At 39.5% G+C, this 26,102-nt stretch overlaps 1 protein-coding gene across 2 annotated transcripts in view; it reads left to right on the forward strand.

Moving 5' to 3' along the window:
• The first annotated feature begins 591 nt into the window (after positions 1–591).
• The window catches only part of maml1 (mastermind-like transcriptional coactivator 1), a 38,964-nt gene continuing 13,453 nt past the window's right edge, over positions 592–26,102 (forward strand). For both annotated transcript variants that reach the window (XM_028812987.2, XM_051933852.1), the window contains exons 1-3: positions 592–1,956; positions 8,313–9,629; positions 25,863–26,087. In XM_028812987.2, the coding sequence (XP_028668820.1) occupies positions 1,630–1,956; positions 8,313–9,629; positions 25,863–26,087 (1,869 nt within the window). In that variant the 5' untranslated portion in view covers positions 592–1,629. The remainder of the gene's footprint in view (positions 1,957–8,312; positions 9,630–25,862; positions 26,088–26,102) is intronic.

Genomic DNA, 26,102 nt, shown 5'->3' on the forward strand with positions numbered 1-26,102 from the left:
CTGCCCTCGTATTGTACAATGTTGGTTTAAGAATATTATGATAAGAGACTGACTTTAAACATGTAAGCCAAAACAAAGTAAGTATTTAAACTTGGGCAACGATAAACTAAACTGGTGCCTAACCCTTTGTCAAAAGAAGCTGGAGAGCATATTATTTTATAAAAAAAAAAATACACAATATTCATTTCATACATTCATGGAAGACGTTACCTGGTGGTGTGGCTGAAAGTAAGCCTTTAGAGCTCTAAAATTCTCGACTTTTCTTATCCTCCTACTAACTTAGGTGAAAAGGCTCTGGAGGGAAAAGAGCCGGGCAGGGCGTTGTAATGAGACTGTTGGACGTAATGTGCGAGAGAACCGCAAAACGTAAGCGTTAAAGAATTATTGCTCAAGTTACAAATGCCTGTCATAACACTCGCAGACTTTCCAGTTCTGCTCCGTTTGCTTGCTCACTCACTCGACCCACACGTAGACGCGCTATTTAACAAGATGTCCCCCTCTGCCCTGGGCGGGTTTAACGGCTTGTGATGATGATCTCTGATTGGTTAATCTCCGCGTCAATCTTAGTAGCGCAGTGAATCCGGAGGACGCTGTAGCGTCGCGGCTGTGATGCAAAGGAGAGAGAAACATGGCGGCTGGGGGACGCGAGTTCAGTGGAAACAATAGAGTGAGCGAGAGAAAATTAACTCTCCGCTCTAGCAGTAACGGGAACATCGGCAATCATGTTTGATTCTTGTTGGACTCGAACTCGACTCTCAGCTTTTTAAAACATTTCAATAAGTTGTATTTTTGGCGTGCGGTCCTTCATCAATGCAGTTGCCAAAAATCCACCGAGTGTCCGAGTTCAGTTACTCGGGAGGAAAGTTTGTTGCCGCGCCGCTCGCTCGGCGCTTGTTTAATTTTTTTTTTCTAGATTTCTAAACGTAGGCTCGGCGCGTATCAACAACTACGATGATGCGATTTGTAGGGTGTGAAACGGCAGGGCTGCCGATATTTATTGGCGTTTTTCTGTAAGAACTTGTGGCGAGAGAGGAAGAGCGAGCTCGATTCGTGGGTCATGCGGCGCTAGCGGGCCGGATTCTTAAAAAGTGTTCGCCTTGAGTTTCATTGTCGTGGAAGTCGACTTCACTTGTAGTCGTTGTGGTGGCATTTAGGGACACGGAGTGAGATTCGATCACACTCGATGACCACAAGGGTCACTTTGTCTAGCGTTGCGCGACTCATGCAGGTGACTTGACTACTTGGCATCCTGTACTTTTTTCCAGGATGTCTTCACCATGATGGGGGCAGAACTGTCACCGTGTGAGCGTTCTTCCAGTTCCCGTCGCCCACTCATTTGTTTTGGGTATATTGGAATTTATTGACGAAGGCCGCGAACTCTTCTCGTCTGACTCAATTAGGATTTAAGCCGCACGTCTTCTTTGCTTGTTTCTGAACCGCCGCAGTTTATTTTGGACTGACTTTTTTTACTGTTATGATGGCGTACAAAGAAACTAGTCATTTGTTCTTTTTATCTTTTTAAGTCGCTCCGGATACGCGGACTTACAGGCGAGTAGTGAGACTCGCGGCAGAGTCTCACGGGTCCCTCGAGAAACTTTCCCCGAGTGTCTTTTCTCTACATGTCACTTGATGATGGCGGATTACGTCGTACCGCGACACAGCGCGGTGATGGAGCGGCTCCGGCGGCGCATAGAGCTCTGCCGCCGGCATCACAACAGCTGCGAGAGCCGCTATGAGAGCACGGCGCTGGAGCGCCTGGAGATCGAGAGGCAGCACACTTTTGCCCTCCATCAGCGCTGTCTACAGACCAAGGCTAAGCGGGCGAGCAAACACCGGCAACCTCCACAGCCGGCGGCGGACCAGGTGGGAGCCCGTGGGACTACCGGCGGTGGCGCCGCCTCTGACCTGCCGGAAAGCGGCACCGGGGAGCAAAGCAGGAACATCACCCTTCTAGCGGTAAGTTTATCGGCTAGGACACCCGATTACAAGTGGGACACGCCTTGACCGTGAACGCACAATGTGAATCATTGCATATTTATATATAGGCCACAGCCTTCCCTAGTCCGGGGAACGAACAGGTCTGAAGTTTATCAAACATAGTGTGACATCTGCAGAAGGTATAGAATATGGCAAGAGTAATTTTAATAACCTTTCCAGTCGGATATATATATATATATATATATATATATATATATATATATATATATATATATATATATATATATATATATATATAATACGTGCGACCTTGGTTGATAACTACAATCGAATAGTTTTTAAAATTTGAGTGCAGTGGCCAGCTGTCTTAATGTGGCAAAAGGTACATCACAGTGAAAATAAGATCGCAGCAGACACACCCACTCTAACAGCATCAGGATCGTTTTAAATAACAGGAGCACAAACGATTTATAACTTATGTTATAGTAATGTCTAAATTAATGAAAGAAGAGTTTGAAAGCTTGCCTAGTTTATGTGGCTATGGGAAAAATATAGGAAAGGGGGGTGATGGAGAGAAAGTGATGTTGTGAGAGAAGAGAGTGGTCAGAGATCACTTCCTTACCTGTAGGCCCTGGCATTCAATACTTTGTCAAACGTGTGTTTACAACATTCCAGCTTTAAAAGTGTATTACTTGGCTTGTCCTGGTCAATACCTAAAGTGGTTTAGTAGAAGGAAAATGAAGTTCATTTAAGCTTAATGCCTTCTCTTTGACTGGAAAATGGTCTGTTCTCCCCTCAGTGTTTTTACCTTTTAATTTTTACAAAGATAGTTGTATTTTATTTGCAGTCACCCAATATATCTAAGTGAGGACTGCCTAAGCTCACTCCTAGGTTACTTCAGTGGATGTAGGTTTTCCTTCAAACCAGTTTCACTAATAAATAGTTCAGTCTTACCTCTAAATGATGGATTGTTTAATTAGTCCTTGTCTTATTTTGCTTTCAGAAAAATATGCTAGTATATTTACATGTAAACAAAATTTGGGAATTTGCATTTTTTTGCCATATCTGTAAATGTTAACTTTCTTTTACTACATTCGTTTGTCATTTAGCTTTTTTCTGTGGAAACGAGGAGCAAATGGCACTGACTGTTAAAGCAGAGCTGCGTCTTCAGTGTTACAATTGTGTGCTAATCTACCTCAATAAAAGGCCAGGTGTCTGTGTGTCAGTCTCTGTCATTCCAATAGATGGTGCATCACAAACACTAACTCTGCTTTTATGATACCATACCAGTGGTATATAATGGAGACATATGAATTGCATGGTGCACTGTAAACATTAATGATGAAGTCTTCCTTAATTTTCTTGATTTCTGCCTGTGTTTTATGGGTTTGTAGCTTGTAATAAAAGGCTTAATAAAGTGGCCCTCAGGTTCAGTCCAGCGGACCACCTTAACTGGAGTTGTTCATCCCAACCACTTTCTGCATATAAGTTCACATAAGATAACCACATTGTGTCTCTTCAGGGTAGAATTTTGTGAAGAAGGTCACCAGCAAGCCCAGTAAATTTTCTGTAAAAATGTGAATTTTGCCAATCAACAGTAATTGCAATGATAGTTAATGTTTAGACTGCTATGAAGTTTTCCCAAGTACATTTGAGAACTGTGTTTTGGTTTTAATGCTGCTTCATGGCTTTTGGGTTCAGCTCATGCTTTGGCCATTGTCTGGAGCTTAATAGATTTTCACCCATTAAGATCTCCTCCAACATTCCAAGGTTTGTGCAAGGTGTAAGAATACAATTAAATATGAGTGCATGGCATGGATAAGTAGGCCCTTTGATAGATTGGCACTATGTCCAGAACAGCTTCCTATTTGGCTGCTGATGCTCCCGGGACAGCCCCGTAAACCTGCTTTGGAATGTTTGGTGATGAATAGAATACTGTACTTTTTATATAGAAATAATAGATTTTGACATTTACCCCATTCTGGCTAAACAAGTGTTTGGATGGCCTTTCATGTAGTTATAAAAGTACAGGACAGGGACCCAATTTTCATAATTTTGGCTCACTGTGTCACCACAACTCATTTGAAATTTCAGCAATCAAGATGTGATTGAAGTGTAGACTTTCAGCTTTATTTCAACAAAAAATATTGTAAGAACTGTTTTAGAAAAGAGAGATGTTTATCCATTCCCCCCCCAATTTTTAGGGGCTCAAAAGTATTTGGACAGACTAACATAATCCTAAATATAAAGATCATTTTCAATATATGGTTGAAAGTCCTTTCCAGTCAATGAATTCATGAAATCTGGAACCCATGGCCATCTCCAAGCTCTGGGTTTCCATCCTGCTGATGATTTGTGAGGTCTTTACTGCTGCTGTCTTCAGGTGCTGGTTGTTCGTTGGACTTTCTGATGGTTTTCCTTTCAGTAAGTAGTACTAGGGTGTTGTACCGTGTTAGCCATTATGAATGTAGAGAAAAGCCAAGAAAAATGACACCTTTTATTGGCTAACTAAAAAGATTACAATATGCAAGCTTTCAAGGCAACTCGGGCCCCTTCTTCAGGCAAGATAGTGAAATGCATGTCTGTTTGGGTTGAGGTCAATTGATTGACTTGGCCAGTGAAGAATATTCCACTACTTTGCCTTGAAAAGTACTTGATTTGCTTGTGCAGTATGTTTTGGCTCATTATCCATCTGTACCGTGAAGCATCATTCTGTTAGTTTTACATCATTTGGATGAATCTAAGCAGATAGCATATCCCGATATACACTTCAGAATTCACCGTGCTACTTCTGTCAGCTGTCATATCATTAATAAACACCAGTGACTGACTTCCATTCTTGGCCATGCATAATAATTCCATAAAATTCTCTCCACCATGTTTTACAGATGATGTGGTATTCATCGAATCATGAGTAATTTCTTCTCTTCTCCATATTTTTCTCTTTCCAGCATTCTGGATTATATTGACCTTAGCTGCCTTTGTCGAAAGACAATTGTTCCAGAACTGGACAGGCTTTTAAAAAATGTTTTCTGGCAAAGTCTAATCTGTCCTTCCGATTCTTAAGATTTATCAGTTTGTGTGTACCTTGTAGTAATCCTCTGTCTTTACTTTCATGAAGTCTTGATTGTAGACTTTGGCGCTGATAGGTCCACCTCCTGGAGAGGTTTTGCTTGTCTAAATGTTGTGAAGGTGTTCAACAGTTGTCTTCTGTGGTTTTCTAGACCTTCTGGTGTTGCTGAGTTCACCAGTGTGTTCCTTCTTTTTAAGAATGTACCACATGGTTGATTTACCCACTCCTCTTGTTTCATCTATCTCTCTAAAGGGGTTATTTTGTTTACTTAGCCTAATAATGGACTTTTTATTTGCATGGACAACTCTTTAGACTTAATGTTGAAAGTTCACAGAGACCGCTTCCAAATGCAAGTTCCACACTTGGAATCAATTCTAGACCTTTTTACCTACTTAATAGTTAATTGAATAATAAGTTAACTGTTCCCACCTGGCTATAGGACAGTTTGTCAGTCAAATGCCCACATACTTTTGAGCCACTGGAATTTTTGGGTGCTATGCAGAAAAATGGCTGCTATTCGTAAATGGCTCATTCCATATTTTTGGTAAACCCCTTAAATTAAAGGTGAAAGTTTACATTTCAAGAACATAATGATTTTTTTTCCAAGTCCACTGTGGTGGCATACACAAATTATGAAAATTGTGTCCCTGTTCAAATACTTACAGATCTAACTGTAAATGTTCAACAGGTTAGTTGACAATGGGATGTATGAAAATTCGTGAGGTATGGTCAGTACCACTTGTATGAAAAAGGAGCAGTTTTCACAACGTACACTAGTGTAGCATGCTGGGACCTATGTTCCCAAAATAATGAAATGTTTATTTGTGCTTTATCTAAAAGTTTTTGAATTTACAAAACATTTTGGGTCATAAGCTTTTAATTAAGGCCAGGATTGAGGTTGTTGCCCCATTACTTTGCGAGTAATCTTGTGACGGATGGACAGACATTAGCATTTCATACACACACACACACACACACACACGAATATATAGCCATCTCAAGAGGTTGTTTTACAGTATTTTAAGTACAAGTAGTATTTGATCACTAGAAGCTCAAATCTAGGAGTTCTGGTGGTTCCAAACTTCTATCATTTTACAATTGTTGAGGCCACTGTGCTCATGTGAGCACTCAGTTTTAGAAATGGTTTTCTGCCCTTGCCCTGATCTGTGCCATACTATAATCTGATTGTGGAGGTCTACATAGAATTGTTTGCTTTTTGTTCTGACTTAGAGTAAATTGAGTGATTGTATATACATGTATGTGCTTTTCTGCATGATGTCCAGTCAATTTAGTTTGCCACAGGTGGACTCCAGTCAAGTTCTAGTCTCATCTCAAAGGTAATTTAAGCAAACAAGATGCCCCCGTGACCCTGTGTTAGGATATAGCAGGTTGGATAATGGATGGATAGATAAAAGATGCACTTGACCACAATTTGGCATTACTAAGCTGGGAGCAGAGAATACTGAGTGGAGACCTAATCAAGCTCTTCAAAATCCTCAAAGGCATTCATAAAGTAGATCCAGAGAATTCTTTCAACTTAACAGTGAATCGTGTACTTGAGGACTCCAGTGGAAATAATAGGGGAAGTGCATTTAGGATTGAAGCAAGGAAGCACTTCTTTACAAAAAGTTTTGGTGGCAATCTGGAACAAACTACTGAGACATGGAGTTGAAGTACAAATCTTGACAATCTTTAAGAAGCATCTGATTGAGATACTTGGACAGCTTAGCTTTGAGCTGAATTAACATGCCTGATGGACTGAATTGTCTCCTATCATTTTGTTATGTTCTTTGTATGTTTATTTCAGTGAAGATTCTGTTTAAGTCCTAGAGAGTTTATAGTTGCGCCAGAAATACCAAATGACAAGGATATCATTAGAAAAAATCATACAAAAAATTACAATGAAATAAGAGAATTGGACAGATAATTAAGAGGTAAACTCAAAACTGTTTTAATTTCTTCTACTCAGTATGTGCTGGTTAACATGCAGTTTGGTTTTTCTAGGCACAGTTTATGTTGCCAATTCAGATTGCCTATTTTGTTACCTAAATCTGCTGATCTTAATCAGATTACCAATATCAAAACATAGTTTCTTCTACAAGTGTCATATGGATAATTCATATTGAGACATTTAATGTTTTTTTTTTAACATGGATTAAGATAACACAATTCATCAGTTTAAACATTTACAGATGTTGTACATTTCATTTACTGTACAAGACTTGATAACATCAGTCATCTCTAGCCACCTCTCTCTGTTATAGGCTGACAGCATCCTGTGCAGTTCTCACTTTTTGTAATGAGCTGGTTTTTTATGTACTTGTCATACTAATGAGCAATGGCATGTACCAAAAGTACAAGATTTGTATGGAACAATCAAAAAGGGTTAGAGCTGAGAGATTTGTCCATTATTCATATACTCGTTGACCGCGTTGATAACCAAGGTGTTTACAGTGAGGACGGAGCACATTATTATTTTACTAAGTTAATTTGTATTTTTGTGCGAGTGTATTTATAAGCTAGAATGTTTTGTAGGGGGCAGCTGTACAACTTCTGACTATTTTATATTTGGTGTTGCTGGCACTAGGCATTTTACTAAAAAAAAATGTTTTCACCTGATTGTCACATGATGAATGGCCTTTATACGTAAATAAAATTACAGCAATTTGATCAGAAGTCTGTTCTTTTGGAGTATGACATCAAACATTTAGGCTAAACTATGTGCAAGTGGCAACCATGATGTAGGACATGAATCCTTCCTGTCTGCACACCAGTATTCACTTTAAAAGGCATTGTTCACTGGCAACATGGACTAAAAGTATATGCTTATAGTAAGCTTTGGTTAGAGACATTTAATATTAATGAAATCTCAGTCACTCTGTTAAGGCTTGGGATCCACTTTTCTTGTAAGAATCAAACAGCTTCTTGCCAGAATGACTGAGTGCCTCTGCATTATTTTTATTTTTTAAATTTTAATTCTTAAAACACTTTTTAAGAGTATTTGTGATGTTGTGAATCCATTAATAAAGAATTTGTAATTTGTGTTTAATATTTATTTTACTTTAAAATTAAGTGATTTTTTTTGCTTGTGTAACTCACCTTTTTGATCAGCTTATGTAAGGTGATGTCAGCCACCCACTAAACGTTATTAAAAATGTTATTTTGGAAGTTTTTTACATGGTAAGTGTTTCAACTGTGAGTGAGTCTTAAGGCTTAGTAAGTACTGAGGTGTTCCATTTAGAGATGAGCACTAATGCAACATGAAATGGAATGTCCTAATTGTCCTCTTTGTTTCTTTCAGCTCCAGGAAACTGTCAAGAGGAAGCTGGAGAATGCTGCCTCGCCAGTAAATGGGGACCAAGTCGGCAGTGCTTTTGGAGATGGGTTTACGGTTACAAAAAAAATTCGTCTAGAAAGTCAGCTGGGAAGTGCCAATGGCACTTCCAGTTGTTTGCCACCAGTCTCACCCTTGCACCCGCTGGACAATAAAGTTGTTGGCAATGATGAGAGGCTAATTCATAATGGGAAACCTGGCTTAGGTTTGGACAGACTAAATGGCAAAAGCAGCACTTCTGTTTCTGACTCAGGTCTGGGTGTGGGTCGAGATTTGGATGACACATTTTTGCTTAAGGAGTTCAAGCAAGAGCCTGTGGATGACATCTTGCCTTGTATGCTACCATCTGGAGGTTCAATGCCAAGCAACCTTATATCTGACTTGAACCTCGATGAGCTGGAGTGGAAGGAACTCATTGAAGAACTAAACCGATCAGTACCTGATGAAGACATGCAAGATATCTTTAATAATTTTGAAGATCGTAAAGACACTGATACTGTCACTCCCTCAGTGCCTACAACACAGGACACAGTCACCATCAAGACTGAATTCTCCCCAGCATCTGTTGCTTTTGATCAAGAGCTAAGGACAGACTCCCCACAGGCAAGGCCTAGATCTTCTGGCCCACCTTTGCACACTACCAACACGACCAACACTAATGCTGCTTCTCCTGCATTGCCAAATTCTCATTCTACCCAGCCTCAGAGGCAGCTCCCCCAAAACGTTATGTTGCCTGCACCTTCCTCAAAAGATTTGTCCCCAGCTCAACAGCTTCAGCAGCTTGCAGCTCAAAAGCAGCGGACTCAGCTTCTACAGAATCAACAACCACCTCAGAAATTCCATCCTCCAAAATGGCCCCAGAGTGCATCTTCCCAGAACCCTCTTGGGTCATCCTTTAGTGAGAAACCCCCAAATACTTCTGTGTACCAGCAAAATAATGGTAAGCAACTGCTACTGCAACCCAATGTACCAAACAAAAGCTCTCCAAAAACTGTTACCAACAGCTACATACATAACACTGCTCATTCATCCATGATTGGGCATGCTGCTGCTAGCTTGAGCCAGAGTTCTGTTAACAGCCAGCCACCACGGTTAGACTACAGGAATACCAAGCCATTATCACATTATGAGATGGACCATGGACAGAGTACAACTCCACCTACTCAGAGTAAATCCAGCATGTTGGCATTCATGCAAGAGCAGCAGAGGCGTCAGCAAATTGCCAACCTTGCAGATAAGCAGAAGCCTGGACTTCAGTATTCCCCTCTGGTGGCTAGTCATCAGGTAAGCATGCAGTACTGTACTTGTTGACCACTGTAAAAAGTATATGTGAAATCTCTGCAGTTACTATGTTAGCACCTGTGTCATCACTGAAGTTCTTACTTTAAAATAACAATTTTGCTATCCTGCTTTGAAATCCTGAACTCGGGTTTCTCAGAGATCCTTTTACCATACCTCTGCTAGCACTCCTTTCTGCTTTTCCTGACACTTCAAATGGATGCATGTGTCTCACATAATTTGGTTGCATTGTGTTGTACGTACTTATTTTAGTTTTGCCCTCTTCTAGTTATTTCAGTTTTGCACTGTTGGGGCCTCATTTATAAAACTGCATGGATTAGAGTGTGACAATATACATACAGCCAAAAAAAAAAAAAACAGGAAAATGGCATACATCCAAAAAAAGCAGGTTTATAAAACCTATTGTACACATTTTCTATGCAAATCACCGTTTATAAATCATAATCACAATGTAAATATTCGTATGTGAACTCACCTCAAGCACCATCCTGAAACATTCCTATATTGGGCTAATCCACATCATACATATGCAATCGCACATTGGCTGTTAGAGCAGCGGCTCCTTCCTGAGACGCAGAGACTCTGCCATCTGTATCCAATAGTATTAGACTGTACTCTGCAACTTAGAGCGGAAGATCATTGCACAACATTATTATACCTCTCATCTGTGCTGTGGGGGTCTGGGAAAGGCATAAGGTGGCAGAGTCTGAGTGGGTAGTTACTGTCACCTGTGATTGCTGTTAAATGAATTGTGCAGGCCATTCAAAAAACTGAGAGTTCAGCCAGTTAACTTACCAGCAAGCCATTTACTTCTTATTGCTTCATGTGCCAAAACTACTTTGCCTCAAAATAAATGAATCACGGGCCAACCCAGGCCAGCGAGACACGACATTTGCAAGCCATATCATGGCATCATAAATGACGAGTGCATTAATGGACTGTATCTGCTTATGGTTAACAAAAGTAGCTTTGTTCTTTCTAGGTGCCCTTATTGCGATATGAATGCAGTCAATTGCTCTGATTTATGTTGGGGGAACCAGACACAGCTACAAGATGCCTTTTTATGTTGGCAAAAAATATGTTCTGTTTTATGTATGTGCACCTACACCATACGAAAATTGGATGTAGTACCTCACCAATTGGTTAATAGCTTCCAGCACAGCAAGGATGATGGCATGGAACTTGGCTGAGATATTCCTAACTTGTCAAATAGCTTCCTGATAAGTGACAACAAGTAGACGATGTAAATTGACAAAAATCATTCTTCAGTGCAAATACACAGGACTAGACCTCTTAAAAAGAAACTACAATACAGCTTGTACATCATATTCATCGTTTTTGAGGTGTAATGTTTGTCACATCAACAATGGCTTTGTGTTATGAATTATTATACATGTCAGTTGTCATTTAGGTGGTTTGGCTGCATTTCCCTGCTTGATCAACGGTGTTGTCATTTCCCAGTTTGTCCAAAATGTTACATACGCATGCGTCAGACTCAGGGCTATGAAGTCGATAGATAAATCCTTTGACTTTGACTCCTTAGTTTCTGGTACTTCTGACTCCGACTCCTCTGTATTTAATATGCTAATGTATTTTCCATGTTGATTAAAGGAAGGCAACATACACGTCATTTAACCACAGAACTACTGGCTAGGATGCTGACTCTCTATCGTATTGGCCAGTTTAAACAATAGACAAAAACCCCCGAACACACATCAGGCCATAGCACACACCTACACCTACATCATTACACTTGTTTACACTCAAATGAACTTGTTAAACACATTATATCTGCAATAAAATGAAAACACTTTTTGTAATGTACCATAATCCAAATTACAATATGTGAATGTCAGGTTGTATAATAGCTCAGCTGAACTTCACACTAGTAGTAACACAACTATGCACTGGGCTTTATTCTTACATCAGATAAGTACTTAATTATGACTATTATTTGTGAAATGGGACATTTGAACTTGCTATATTTTTTTTTCTCATTAAAATTTAAATTTATTAGGAGTCGGAGTCGGTACATTTTTGCTGACTCCAACAAACGACTCCAGGTACCCAAAATTGTCTCGGACTCCACAGCCCTGGTCAGAGTTGTCATAAATATACACATGTTCCCCTGTCATGTTTTCTTTTATAAATCCTGACGTTTGATATGGAAATTGCCCACGCACATTTCAAGCCTCTTCTTATGTGTATTAAAGCTTTATAAATGAAGACCCTGGAATGGTGAGGAGGGATCCTCTCATCTAGTCCTTTTCTTCCGTGGCTTTTCGGAATGATCTTTGCTGGTGCTGAGCTCCTGTGAACTTTTTATTCTCTGAGTTAAATTTGATTTCAAAATGAAATGGATTTAAAGATCAGCATTTTAAGGTTTTCATCATTCTATAGTTCTGACAATGAACAATTTCTCAAATCAATTTTTAGGTGGTGGTAATAGTAGTAGGGTTGTCGTGTAGAGAGTTGTCTAAACTGCACATACCATCATTAACAGCTTTACCTAGTATGCATATAAGGAGAGCAGAATATGACTCCTCAGGTTTATGTATTACCGTATTTTAAAAACAACTATGCGCTGTACCATTTTAGAAAATACCTGATTTCTAATTCTAATAATTCTGTGTGTGTGATATTTTTTTAATTAGACATTTAAGAAGTATTCCTGTAGCTGGGACGTGCAACACTATCCTCTGCGCCGTATGGCATAAAACATTGAAATATATTGCTTTCATATTAAGGAGCAACTTTTGTCCAGAGATGGGGAGCTTTTCCTTTGATGTGGATGTCCTGTCCTGTCCTATGATTGTATGTATTAATGTCAACATTTTGAAATTGCGACACAGGACAGGAAAGGCCAGTGTTTTGTCAATAACATGCACTTTAAATCATTTGAGTAATGGATATAACAGCAGAATAAAACTATTCACTTCTTTATGGAATCTGGTGCAATATCAATAACCTGTCTGTTGAAATTCATAATCATTGCTTTCATTCGGGTTGTACTTATTTCATTGTTAAGAGTTGTGTGTTAGTGATGTGGTTACACGAGGTATTTCCAAAAAGCAACTAAACATATAATTTTTGTTTTCTTTTAAAATATGCTTACAATTTATTCAGACTTGTCTCCTTCTGTGTTTTCCCTCCTCTATTTATTCATCTCTCTCAATGGTTTTTCCCTTTCTGGATTGAGTCCTGGAATTTGTTTTGTAGAATGTCACGTAGGTCCAGTGCTGAATTTTCTGTCATTTGAATTTGGCAACCTTTCAGGGTGGATTTCAACTTTGAGAACAAAACATCTGCAGGGCCTGTACAGCTAAGTTCTGCAAGTTTTCATCAGCATTTGAATTATATATCAGTTCCTGATAACTGTGACACAGTTCGCGTTTTGCTCATCTGTCAAGAAACGCACCATGATTGAGACTTTGCTGACGACTGAAATCCTGGATTGTTAATTGTACTTGCTGCATTATTTATTAATTAGTGACAACAGCAGACACAAGCTTGTGAAACTGTGCTATTATTTTGTGTTGTCTACAAGTTTGACTTGCTTTTTTGTGGTGTATTTTAATTAGTGAAATTTAGATCAACAAAGTAGCAGTTCCAGAAATAGCCCCCTGCAGGACTGACCCTTTACACACCACTTCTTTGCTCACTAAATCTTGATCTAATTTTAAACATTTCCAAATTAGCAAGTCTCTTTTTTTATATTCAGAGTCCTGCAAAATTCCAGTTATTAGTATTTTACTAGTCTGTAGTGTCTTTGGCAAAGGAAGTTAATAGTGCTGTTACAGTATATCGACATAATAGACATAGTCGATTATTTAAATTCATCATTTAGCATGGCATACATTGATGCATTGCGTTTTTACCATCCTTCAAGAGATCAGCAAGGCTGTGCCTAGTTCATTGACAGGTCCTTTGTGTAAAAGACTGTGGACTACTAAAGTATGGGAGTAATTTAAGCAAAAGGCAAATAATACTCTGTTCTGTACACTATGTAAATGTGAAATGGCGTATCATAGCAGCACAACAGCTATGCAGGAGCATCTAAGATGGAAGCATTCCCGGGTTTTCTATGAAGACCCTGCCAAGACAGTGCTGTACGTTCAAAATACTTTTGTTAGTTCTGATTAGTAAATTGATGCATTCTACAGTCATTTATTTTCCCAAACGCTGAACTTCATAAAGGACACCTCAGCCAGCAACAATGCTGCAGTGTGCTAGTGATGAGTAACGACTTTTTTGAGGAATCTTATACTTAGTAAGGAAAGATGTGATGTAAAAGTAATATATAGCATGACAGAAATAGGGAATAATAAGCAGGAAAACATACTGTTAGCTAGTGATTATCATGAGGTTTATGACGCATTACTCTCACACCTGTTTTTTGCCCGTATTTATTTTATGTAATTTTGAAGTGTTATTTGAATTGATAAGTTGTGTTCAGGTGTTACTTAAACTAAACTTTGCATTAATATCGGACTGCTAAAAACATATGTTTGTGTTATTGAAATCTGACTCAAACTCCATTGTTACTTGATCTTGCATGTTTGCACATCAACGAAGTTTTTTATGTTTGCTTTTTATTTGTTAAATTTTTAACGGAGTAATGCAAAATTACTATTGTTGACTGTCAGGTTTGTGTTATGTTCTGCCACTTAATTCTCTTCAAAGGATTCGGAGCCACAGGATGGCTTGTTACATGTGCCATTTACTGCCTCCATCTATATCCTATAATATTCATATCATCCCATAATATTTAAAGTAACAGATGTCTCTAGCTAGCCCCATATGCACAATCTTTGACTAGCAGCTGTAGCTCACTCAGGAACTGTTCACAAACAATTCACCACGTGCCTGCACCTTTTCATTAAACTCGTACCGTGTGAATATCTGGTTTGCTTTTAGCATTATCCATCCATCCATTTTCCAACCCGCTGAATCCGAACACAGGGTCACGGGGGTCTGCTGGAGCCAATCCCAGCCAACACAGGGCACAAGGCAGGAACCAATCCCGGGCAGGGTGCCAACCCACCGCAGGACACACACAAACACACCCACACACCAAGCACACACTAGGGCCAATTTAGAATCACCAATCCACCTAACCTGCATGTCTTTGGACTGTGGGAGGAAACCGGAGCGCCCGGAGGAAACCCACGCAGACACGGGGAGAACATGCAAACTCCACGCAGGGAGGACCCGGGAAGCGAACCCGGGTCCCCAGGTCTCCTAACTGCGAGGCAGCAGCGCTACCCACTGCGCCACCGTGCCGCCCCGCTTTTAGCATTATATAAACCTAAAAATGATCATAATATGCTTGTAATTTCTTACTGTCATATGTTGTAGATGTTCGGTCCTTTGTCATCAATCCATAGCAGCAAGTAACTACACTTTTCCTTTTCCCCTTTGTATAGAAGTGGGCCTGTGAACATTAGCTGTCAGTGCTGTTTGAACTTTTGCCATGAGTCTGACAGTTAATCCCATCAGCTTTACATTAAAAGTAACAGATGTCCCTGTAGATGCTACAGGTTATTTATTAGATTAGTTGACGAATCAAAAAAAACAGCTGCTAGACTAAAAATAGTCATTAGATGTAGATCTAGAAGTTAAGGGGTTATGTCCGCAGTGGTAGCTTTACCATAGTCAGGCTTGGTTGTACTTGGGTTGTAAATGACTGAGATTACAGAGCTCTGATAGTTCTTTTGTCAGGCTTCTAGGTGGTACTACTTCACTATGTGCTCCTTTGGGTGGGAAAAAAAAAAATGACAGCACCTGAGTTTTGACATTTTGCCTTTTGTAAATATTAAATTGTGTGCCATTAAAACTGTTAGTACATCTCTATCTGCACTCCAATCATTAAGGAAATGACTACATTCTTGCATGTAGTCAGACAAGAGTAGCTGAAGCAGGTGAAAGTCTAGTAACAAGCAAGGTGTCTACACTTTAAACACTGATTGGTGTACTGTTTGAAGCCTGCTATTTCTAGACTTTTAACATATGTCTAAAAAGAAGAGGGATGCCTTGTGGTGTAGTGGGTCCACAGCTAAAGTCAAAAAGGCCACTTTTTAAATTATCGCCGCCTTCGTGGCTAAGAGAGGGGGCGTGGTATGTGTGGCCGGAGCAGTTCCCGGGTGATGCATGATGCGGATGATCCTCACTTAAGTGCACATGTGAGAAGTCGTCCGCATCTGTAATTGGTGCCAGGAGCTGCTATTTGCCACATCTGATCCACGTCCCTGTGATAAATAGAAGCGCAAGGCGGCTAGGAGAGAAGAGGAAAGAGAGAACGAGATGTTAAGGGAGAGGAAGGCTGGAGAAATGGGAAGCCGGTGCGAGCGACCGACAGCAGGCTCGCTTGAGCAATGGCAGGCAGCTGGTAGGAGAGCCCCGGAGGAGACTGGCCAACTCTCAGAGGGGGCAGATTGAAGCGGTCGCTCCAGGTGAGCAATTGGGAGGAGCTGAAGTGACCAGCAGTGGAGACGACTGACCGTCTAAACGAGCGGAGTCGTGGAGGCTTGGGGCATGTTGAGCCCCAGCGTGAGCGCCCTGGCTGCTGGGGGGAAGAAACCCAAGTCTCTGTCCGGCTGGAGCCCGACTTAGCCAGGGAATGGAGGGCTTCCGGACCAGTATTGAAGGGAGCTGCATATACTGGTAGGGCGACTCCCCTGTTGCGGGGCCCGGAAGGGGAAAGCAGGGGAATTGTCGGGTTAAAGAAGAAGGCACCGGATTTTTAAAGTAACACTGTTTCCAGCCTTTATTTTAACCTCGTTGTTTTTAAAAGGTTGTATTTATTGGATTTTAATCTCCACAATTTCACCATGTTTTAAATGGATTATTTAAAGATTTTTGATGCACTGCACTTTAATTTGGACACCCTGTCCAGCTCATCGGTGACATTACTGACAGTGTAGGGTTCAAGAGCTACCAGAAGTCAGATGGGAGCATGGAGTGAACCCGCATCGTCACATGCCTAACTAGCTGCGAGAATTTTCTGTGTGTGGCACACACGTGAATCGTAAAAAAGATGACAAAGAAGATGTCTGAGCTAGAGTTAATATTTAGTGCAAAACCAATAAACAGCCACTGAAGTAGTCATAGTATTTTGAGTGTTGAAGAAGAAACTTTTTATTTTAAAATATTTTACGAGTGAACTGTTCATAAACAGAACCCCCAAACCCCCCAGCCAAATTTAAATTTTTAACATTTTTGTATGGTAGGTTCACTACGGTGCAGAGTTTTCTTTTCATTTACAGTGAAGAGCACAGCTCAGCAATCATATTGAGACAAGCATGTGGCCTGTTCTAAAGAAAGCTGACCACCAATGATGCCTTAACTAGAGACATTTTTAAGTAACTAACAAGTCTGAGTGCCGCCTGAAACTACACATCACCATTCATCAGGTTGTATGGTTGCCAATATTCAAATGTACTTTGCATATTGTTGTTATTTCTGAATATTATCAATAATACATTATTTAAAGTTTTAACTTAACTCCTGCTTGTCTTTTACTACACCTAATTGCCTGAAGTTATAGATGTAGAAGGGAAGGTGGGGAGAAGTTATATACAGTGGACCCTTGACTTACGAACTCATGAGGGCTGGTTGTAAGTCAAAACTATTTTTCCCATAAGAAATAATGGAAATGCCCTTAATGTGTTCCGAACCTCCCATAGCAACACTTAACTTTTTTAATAAAAAAGGGTTGTATAATGTGCATAATTTACCAAAAACACCAATAATTTTTCTAATGTACTAACCAAAAAGTGCCTAGCCTACCAGAAACAACAATTTCATACTGTACTCACCATTTAAGTTGACATTTTTGGCTTGCAGAATGAAATGGAAGGGTGGTTATTGTTTCCTTATACAAATCTTTTCTTCGTAAAATTGTCAAGATGGTGGATTTTGACATGCTGTACATATTAGCGAGATCGGTCACACGAACGCCTCTCTCATATTTCCACACAATTTCCTTCTTCATTTTGATTGTGATCGCTTTCTTTACCTTCGTTACCTTTGCTTCCTTCGTTAGCAATTATCGAAATAAATTATATAAATCACTGCACTGACCGAAATTACGTCCACAAACACATGTATCTGGGCTCCGACTGACGTTTACAAACGCTCTTGGCTGTTTGTTTACAATCGCACAAGCGGATACACGTGACCGCATTCGGGCTGTAACGCAAGATGTTGGTCGTAATTCAAAACAAAAATTTTGGTCGTAAAGCAAGTTGTTCGCATGTCAGGCCGGTCGTATATCAAGGGTTGACTGTACTATAATACTTTATAAACAGTGGTAAGTCTATAACTGTGACCAGTTGTCATTCAACAGTCTCCCCATCACTTCTTTCTTTGTCTCTTTCCCACACTTGTCTTTGTCAGTTTTGATAAAATGACAAAATAACAAACATCTCTGGAGAATTTCTTTGAAAAAGGGGAAAGGCCCAATGATGAGACAAAAGACGATTCTAAGACTGGCAATAAAAAGAAAGCCTTGTTTAAATGAAAATACCAACAGTTCTACTTAAATTATGTACAGAGCTGAAAAGATCAAAATCATGTAACTTAAGTAAAGACAAATTGAGAGGTATTTTATGGATTGAAATGGCTGCAGTTTTAAAGGACGAAGAATTGTGGGAAATTGAGGTGTGACTCTCCACCCATCGAACCATGCTACTTAAAATATAGTTGCATGTTGAGAACTTGAAAATGAAATACAAAGTGGAAAAATGAAAATTCAGTAAACAGCAGGTGGCGCCAGTGCTTATTTGCTTTTTACTTTTCACTTTTGCAGTCTCACTGCTGTTCAGATTGAAATTAAAATTTCAAATGGTGTTATATTAATTTTATTTTTGATTTTAGCAGCATTCTTGCATGTAGACTTTGAAAAATAAATGGCTAAAAAGAAATTGCAATTTCATTTTATAATTTTCATTTTAATTTCCTTTGTTGCAGAAAATACCTCCCATATACTTTCCTCAATGTAAAGGTTAATATTCCATTCATCGCTCTCTCTGGTAAAATCTGCCTTGCTGCTCGCTGTTTACAAGAAGTTTGTAGCCAAAAAAGACGTGCCCTAGCTGAACTGCCAAAATACTTTACATAAAAGCACACAACAACTAAATTACCATAAAGCTTAGAAAAGCTGATACTAGAAAAAACTTGCACCTAGCACTCTCTCTGTTCGATTGATTGAATAAAATTTGGCCTACTCCTTCAGGCAGTTTCAGTCCTTTTGAAGAAGTTTCAATTCCTACATCAACCTACCCTAGCCTAGGGGACTACCATCTGCCCTATGCAGGGACAAATGGAACAACTACCCTCAAAACTCAAGAAGACCCAACCCAGATAGATGAAGAAAATGAAAACATTAATGGAAACTTTTTACAGTTAACTGTGACACTAAACTCTGGGAAGTCAAACTAAATACTTTAAACTGAACCATAAGTAAAATCTACCAGTAACAAATTCCCCCTGTGACTATCTTTCTGGGATACTGACTGTGCTTGCACTTGGCCAGGGTGCAGCATTTAAATAGCAAGCCAGTCTCATATGCACATAACCACAGCACATGCCTGACACTGATGCTTAACCCTAAGTTCACTACATTTATTTATGCATTTATTTCACTGTAAAATGGTTTGTCTAAGACATTATCATCCAACAACTGCAAGCGCATCCACAGCATCTTTCATCCCTGCAGCTGTGTCCATTTCCTCTAGCAACCTGGGGCCTCATGTATAAACGGTGCGTACGCACAGAAATGTTGCGTACGAACGTTTTCATGCTCAAATTGCGATGTATAAAACCTAAACTTGGCGTAAAGCCACGCACATTTCCATGGTACCTCATACCCTGGCGTACGCAATTTTTCCGCTCGGTTTTGCAGACTGGCGGCACCCAGCGTCAAAGCAGTGCTACTGTTCCTGTGTGATCACCCTTTCTTTCTTAGATCCACATTCCTGATGCAGCTTTATAAATACACTGAAACTAACTGCATATTGTTTATTAGTGTAATACATCTGATTGTAATTAACCTGCAGCAATATAATGGTCCAGGGAATAGCCATAGTATTCCAAATACCATAACTGCTTTAGCGTTGCATTTAGAGTAACATCTTCTTCTTCTTCTTTCAGCTGCTCCCATTAAGGGTTGCCACAGCAGATCATCTTTTTCCATATTACTCTCTCTGCACCACTGTATCTGAGTGGGGAATCACAGCAGCAGCTAATTGGAAAGAGAATTATCGGTATACAGCATGAAGCAGACGCTGCCTGAGCCACGGCAAAACGTTTCAGAGACTTTCCTGTACAGACTTTGTGGTTTAGAAAACGTTTCATCCCAAGAACTATAAACGCACTCAATCAGTCCATCAAGTTCTCCTTGTAGAACTGTTTGTACTTATAAGTACAATTACCTCACTGTAAACTTGCACTACAGTTATAATATTGCACAACCTGCACCACTTTATAAAGCGCGTATTTACATATGATGACGATGTCATTTTTAAGATGAAATGCAGCAAAATATGTTGATTATATTATACAGATAAAACTTTAACTTCATTTAAATAATCTGTATTGTTAGTAATTAAACATGTGAGGACACTGTGCCACAGCGCTAGCTAGTTCAGGGATTGTTCCTGCATTGCGTTGTATTCTTGCTGGTGCTGACGCGACACTGGAAGGATAGACGGATAGAATAATTAAACATGTACTACGAAGATATTTCAATGTTCCTTAAAAGTTTTGAAGAATCGGCGTTCTAAGCTTACAGATGGCTTCACGTCTATTACAGAGCTGATTGTGTGGCGATTGGGTATTTGGAGAAAGAAAAGTAAGGACAGGAATTGGAGGTTAGTACGTTTGAAAGAGACATTACTTCTGTAATAAATTATTTCATCGAAGATCGCGCATGGCGCCGCAAGCCTCTTGCGTGAGACATGAACAAGCACTGCGCCAGCGTGTTCCCATGTTTAATAACATGCTTTCATTCCTATCATCATGAAAAAGATATCATGTATACATCTCAGTATTTAAATTTTTCAGAGAGCTGTAATATCACAAATGTAATGGATTATGTGTCCTGTCAGAGAAAGAGAAAGCCCATTTAAGAAGCGGGTAGTGATTCACACACAGAGCACATAGAAGATCAAATACAGAACAAAGCATTTAACGTGCTACTTTAGTTACAATGGGATTTGAGAAACTAGTAAATTAAACAATTTTAAGATGAAGTTTATGATGTTCTATTTTAATGGCAAAATAAACTACGTGATTAAAGTGGAAATTTCGAGATTAAAATTGACATTTTGTGCTTTTTTTCCCCCACTGTGTGACTATTTTTTTTTGTCTGTACCGTAATAAGCTTTCATGTGACACTCAGACGGTGGGCTACGACTCGCCTTTTCATGGCGACTTTGATATGTGACTTCTTTTTTATTTTGGGCACAGTGCGACTTTGTGCACTTGAGCTTTCGAGTTTCTCTGACACACTGTCACTCGATCAACTTCCTTTTGTTGATTATACCACTGTTTAAACCAACAAATAGTACGTTTTTCCTTTGCCTCCACTTGGTATTCGCTGAAATTCTTATGCTTTTCCCATTGTCCTTTCACAGAAGGCTATTTATATTGATTTGCATATTCAAAGAGGCGTAATTCTGGGAGGAGTTAGGGCAGGACAGAAGGCACATGCACATGCGTTACTTTTCACACTGATCGGGATTTATGTAGCAGAAGAACGTGGAAGTTTGCGTACGTACAGATTCCTGCATCTGGACTTTTCTGTGCGTACGCACATTCCCGCTTTTGTGCTTACGCCATGTTATAGTGTGAGTTCTACGCACAGCGTTATACATGAGGCCCCTGGTGAGGCTGTCACATTACATACATCTACTAGTACAGGTGTGATTGGTCCTGTACCTTTTGCCAGAAGTGAGGAGAAAGAATAGTGACTGTGCATGATGGCTAAAGTCTTTAATACTGTCTGTCATTCTGAGTAAGCAAGTGTTGTATACAGTATGTCCTAAAGAGAAGGGTGATGGTTGCTGGTAATATTCTCTGCTGCCTTCACCACCCTCTCCAGTGCTTTATGATTTTTGAGCTATGCCAGTGCCATCTTCTTCTTTCGGCTGCTCCCATTAGGGGTTGCCGCAGCGGATCATCTTCTTCCATATCTTTCTGTCCTCTGCATCTTGCTTGTTCTGTTACACCCATCACCTGCATGTCCTCTCTCACCACCTCTTAGACCTTACTCTTTTCCTCTTGCCTGGCAGCTCTATCCTTAATATCCTTCTCCCAATATACTAAACATCTCTCCTCTGCACATGTCCAATGCAATCTCTCCTCTCTGACTTTGTCTCCCAACCGTCCAACTTGAGCTGACCCTCTAATGTCCTCATTTCTAATCCTATCCATCCTCGTCACACCCAGTGCAAATCTTAGCATCTTTTAACTCTGCCATCTCCAGCTCTGTCTCCTGCTGTCTGGTCAGTGCTACTGTCTCCAACCCATATAACATAGATGGTCTCACTGCCATTCTGTAGCCATATCGGGATGTTATTCAGCCAGTGAGGATGGAGTCAACTTGTACACCTGTACAAATTAACACAAACAGATACTTTCTTCAGATATCTGAGGAAGTAAATGCATGGCTAAAGCCTTCTCCACAGCAGTTAAAATGATTTGTGCCCATTTTAGTTTATCAGTGATGAGTAAAAGTGTTCATCAGTGCAAGAAATGTAAAGCTGTTCACCATCTCAACCACATTCCCTCTAATATATAATAGTGTGCCCTTCTTTGTGCAGTCTATGATCAGTGGCTTTGCTGACATTAATAGGGCATTCACAGGTTAACTTAAAAAAAAATACAACAGCTGCAAAATGCAGCAGAGCGAGGTGGTGTTCTGTTACTACTGTGTCAGAAGGCAAATCACATCTCTTTAATATGTCACATCGTTGGTAATCAAGTCCCTGGTGTGTGTTTCATCAGTAAATCTGATGATAGAGTTGGGACTGTGTTTGGCTAAGCAGTCCTAGATGTAGGAGTACAAAGGAGGGTTCAGCAAACTACCCTGTGGAGTGACATTGTTAAGAGTCAGCTTGGAGGGTGTGATGCTCCTAGTCTGCATGTGATGATGTCTGCCACTAGCTCGTTGATTGATTCATTAGAGATCAGTTTAGCATTAAGAGTAAAAGTACTGAATTATTTTCATATGTGAAGATGAAACAATATTGCTTTTCACTGAAGTCAAGAAAAAGTAGATGATCATTTCTTCCATTATGAACACAATATAGCAGTACTAAGAGCAGTAACTGATAATTGTTCGAATAGCTTTTGATTCAGTTGTTTTATCTTCCTTAAGCTTGTATGAGAGGAGTAAATACCTTAAACAAGACATTTAAGTTAATCATTGTGGCTGTCTTTCTCTTATTATTAGGGCGAGAAATTCAGATTTTGAAATCCCAGATCATATCACTTTGAAATGACAGCATGTCAGTGTTAGTTTGTAACATTTTACAGCACACTTGAAATGTATGATATTAGTCACGTTTATCTTTTGCACGTTACATTTTGGGCTTCTCATTCTTTATTATTTATTCTTCCAAATCAATGTACCAATGGTACCGGCCTGTGTGTTTTTTCTGGCAGTTGTGCTCTTCATGTTTATAGCATGTGGCTGTCATTCTGTTTAGGATGGATATTTTCTCCATACTGAACTGGCCAGGAAATCTTTTGATATACTTGTGGTAATGATTGTATTTCCAGTATGTAGATTTATTCTCTTCAAAAATGTTTTAAGTGAGCACCGACAAGGTTCTTTATACATAAAACACTTAAAGTACAGTCAATTTTGCTGCACCTGTTTTAAGGAAGCAGTGTCATGTTTTAGTTTGAACATCAATACATGATTTGTGTCTCTCTTATGACCTCCTTAACTGGCATTTATTGTTTCAAATGGGAATTTAGTAAATCTCTTGCAAACTGACTAGAGTGGAAACTAAAGGTTCAGTGTTACCTGGAAGGCCCTGGAAATACGAGATCAACAATGACATTACACAACAGAGAATGTCTGACTGTTCCTTATCTACCCTTCTAAAAGTAAATCTTTTATATTTTTGGAATGACACTATATTTGTGTATATAAAAGTTCAAATGTTTGAGAGTAATGGACCAGCTAAGAACAACAAGCTGAATAAGAAGGAAAAGCATAGTGAGTGTCATTTTTAAAATCCTGAAAGAGTGCTGGAGGTTTCCAATCACAGGGGGTCTGTCAGCCACCCAAACAAGTTACTGCAGCATGTGCACAAGACGTTACTTGCTAAATTCAGCTCCAGCATTCTCAGCCTGCCAGTCAGATGCATGGAAAAATCCTGCTGCAGTAAGACAACTAGCTACTCAATGAAAGTGGCTTTGCCTGTTAAAAACCCAAGATGTTTAAATTTTGTTTTTGCCTGTCATTTTGGATGGTCCAATATCTGAAAACTGTTTTTTGAAAATAGATGGCCAAGGACATCCTCTCCGTATTTTCTGAATCCACTTACTCTGTTTCAGGAAAATAGAGTGCCAAAACCAGTCCTTCAGTATCACATGGCAAGAAGCAACTCTGGGCATCACATGGCACTAGTGGAGTGTAGAAAGTGCAAGACCAGCTGTTTAATAAGGGAATGCAGCATGAGCAGTTGTAGTGCCCTCCACATACACAGCAGTTTTGTACTTTTTTCCTTTACCACATGATTTTTTCCTCCTGAATTGTCTCCTGTAAGGTACAGCTAGTTACTTGTTTCCAGTTAATATCCATCAGAAATTTGTAGAAGCACTAGGGGGATCTGCCCCCCTGCTCACTTTGCTCGCCAACCCTCAGGCGGGCGCTACGCGCCAGCCACTTCACGGCTCTGCCACTTGTGTATGGGAAAGTGGATGTACAATTTTTAAACATTATTTTCATGGGAATTGCTACATATGCATAATAGACCTAACTATTTTACATTACAGCGAGTAATTAACCATAGTAAAAAATAGTAAAACTTGCTAATTTGAAAGAAAATTGTTTCATGTTGCGTTAGAGGTATTCGTTGCGTTTTACATTTTTCATTCTAGATTGATTTTAGATTAAAACGTAAATATTTTTAAACTTTTACTGTACAACTACAGTAAAAACAATATTTGGAATTAACTTTTCTTCAATGTCGCATTGAATTTTGATTCCGTGTTTGGAGTTACATTGTGACAACGCAAGGTATAACTGCCCATGAGTGAGTATCGTTTCTTTCTCTGTAATAAATAAACCTGCAACATCAGGAGTATCCCTTTTAGGGTTCTAACAGTAGTCCCAGGGGACTGGGACTCTACTTGCCTTGATATGCTACTGTATTGAAGAAATGAAATAATACTGTTTGCCATGCTTGTCACTGACTGTTTTGGGATTTCCTGGGGAAAACTTGCAAATGAGAATCAAAGAAATGGATTTTTAAAGATGTTACATCCCATAGTAGATATTTACACTTTGACATCTGATCACCAACTGACATGGACGAGGCACCAGTCTCAATGTGTCCAAACTGTTACAGCCTGCAAAATCTGGCACAATAGACAAATGACTTTCTGTAAAGTTAAACAATGTTTACAAACATCAATAAAATCATTTTAAGGCTGAATTTAACTTAAAAAATAGTGCACTATATAACAAGGGTTTATATATGACATATATTGTATAGCCTTTAAAAAAGACATAACTCAGAAACCATGGGTCATGGAAAAAATCTAAATACATTTATGAAATAAAATGAAAGTACTTCTAAAACACACCTAAATTGATCTGTGGCTGAATCTTTGTTACCCAGGGTTGCTGCACCACTGAGAAAGCAGTTTGAGTTGCTTGTGGCAGGTTACTGCTCAACAGAACCACCTAACATAATGCTGCCTTTGGTCACTAGGTGGCAGCATAGACATTTAGTTTTTATCCAGTTTCAGTGTCTTGCATCAATGAAAGACAGATTAGATAGACTGGTTATACTTTGTTTAATGATAAACACTTGAGCTTCCCTTCATGCGTTAGTGTTTCATTGATTTATTGCATTTTACATAGAACTGTAATATTATTGTAAATATTAAATGTTTGTGCCACTTTTATTATTTTTGAATTAACTGGAATTGTAGTTAATACATTTCATTTATCTGTTCATTTCTTTTTAACATCAGGAGCAAAACTCTGCACAGATGGTTCCTCGAGTTCCAGGTTCAGTTCCTGGTCCAGGTGGAGGAATGGGGACACAACCACCTGCCCCATCAATTGTCTCTAATCACAGCAGTGCTGCGTATCTCAGTAATCATCAGCAAGCTGCTGTTCTGAAGCAACGGCAACAAATGCAACTAATGGAGCATCGCAAACAGCTCCTTATTGAGCGCCACCAGCTGATAGAGCAGGTAAGGTCCTAATCA

The sequence above is a fragment of the Erpetoichthys calabaricus genome, chromosome 11 (genome assembly GCF_900747795.2).
Source record: "Erpetoichthys calabaricus chromosome 11, fErpCal1.3, whole genome shotgun sequence".
Classification (NCBI taxonomy): Eukaryota; Metazoa; Chordata; class Cladistia; order Polypteriformes; family Polypteridae; genus Erpetoichthys; species Erpetoichthys calabaricus.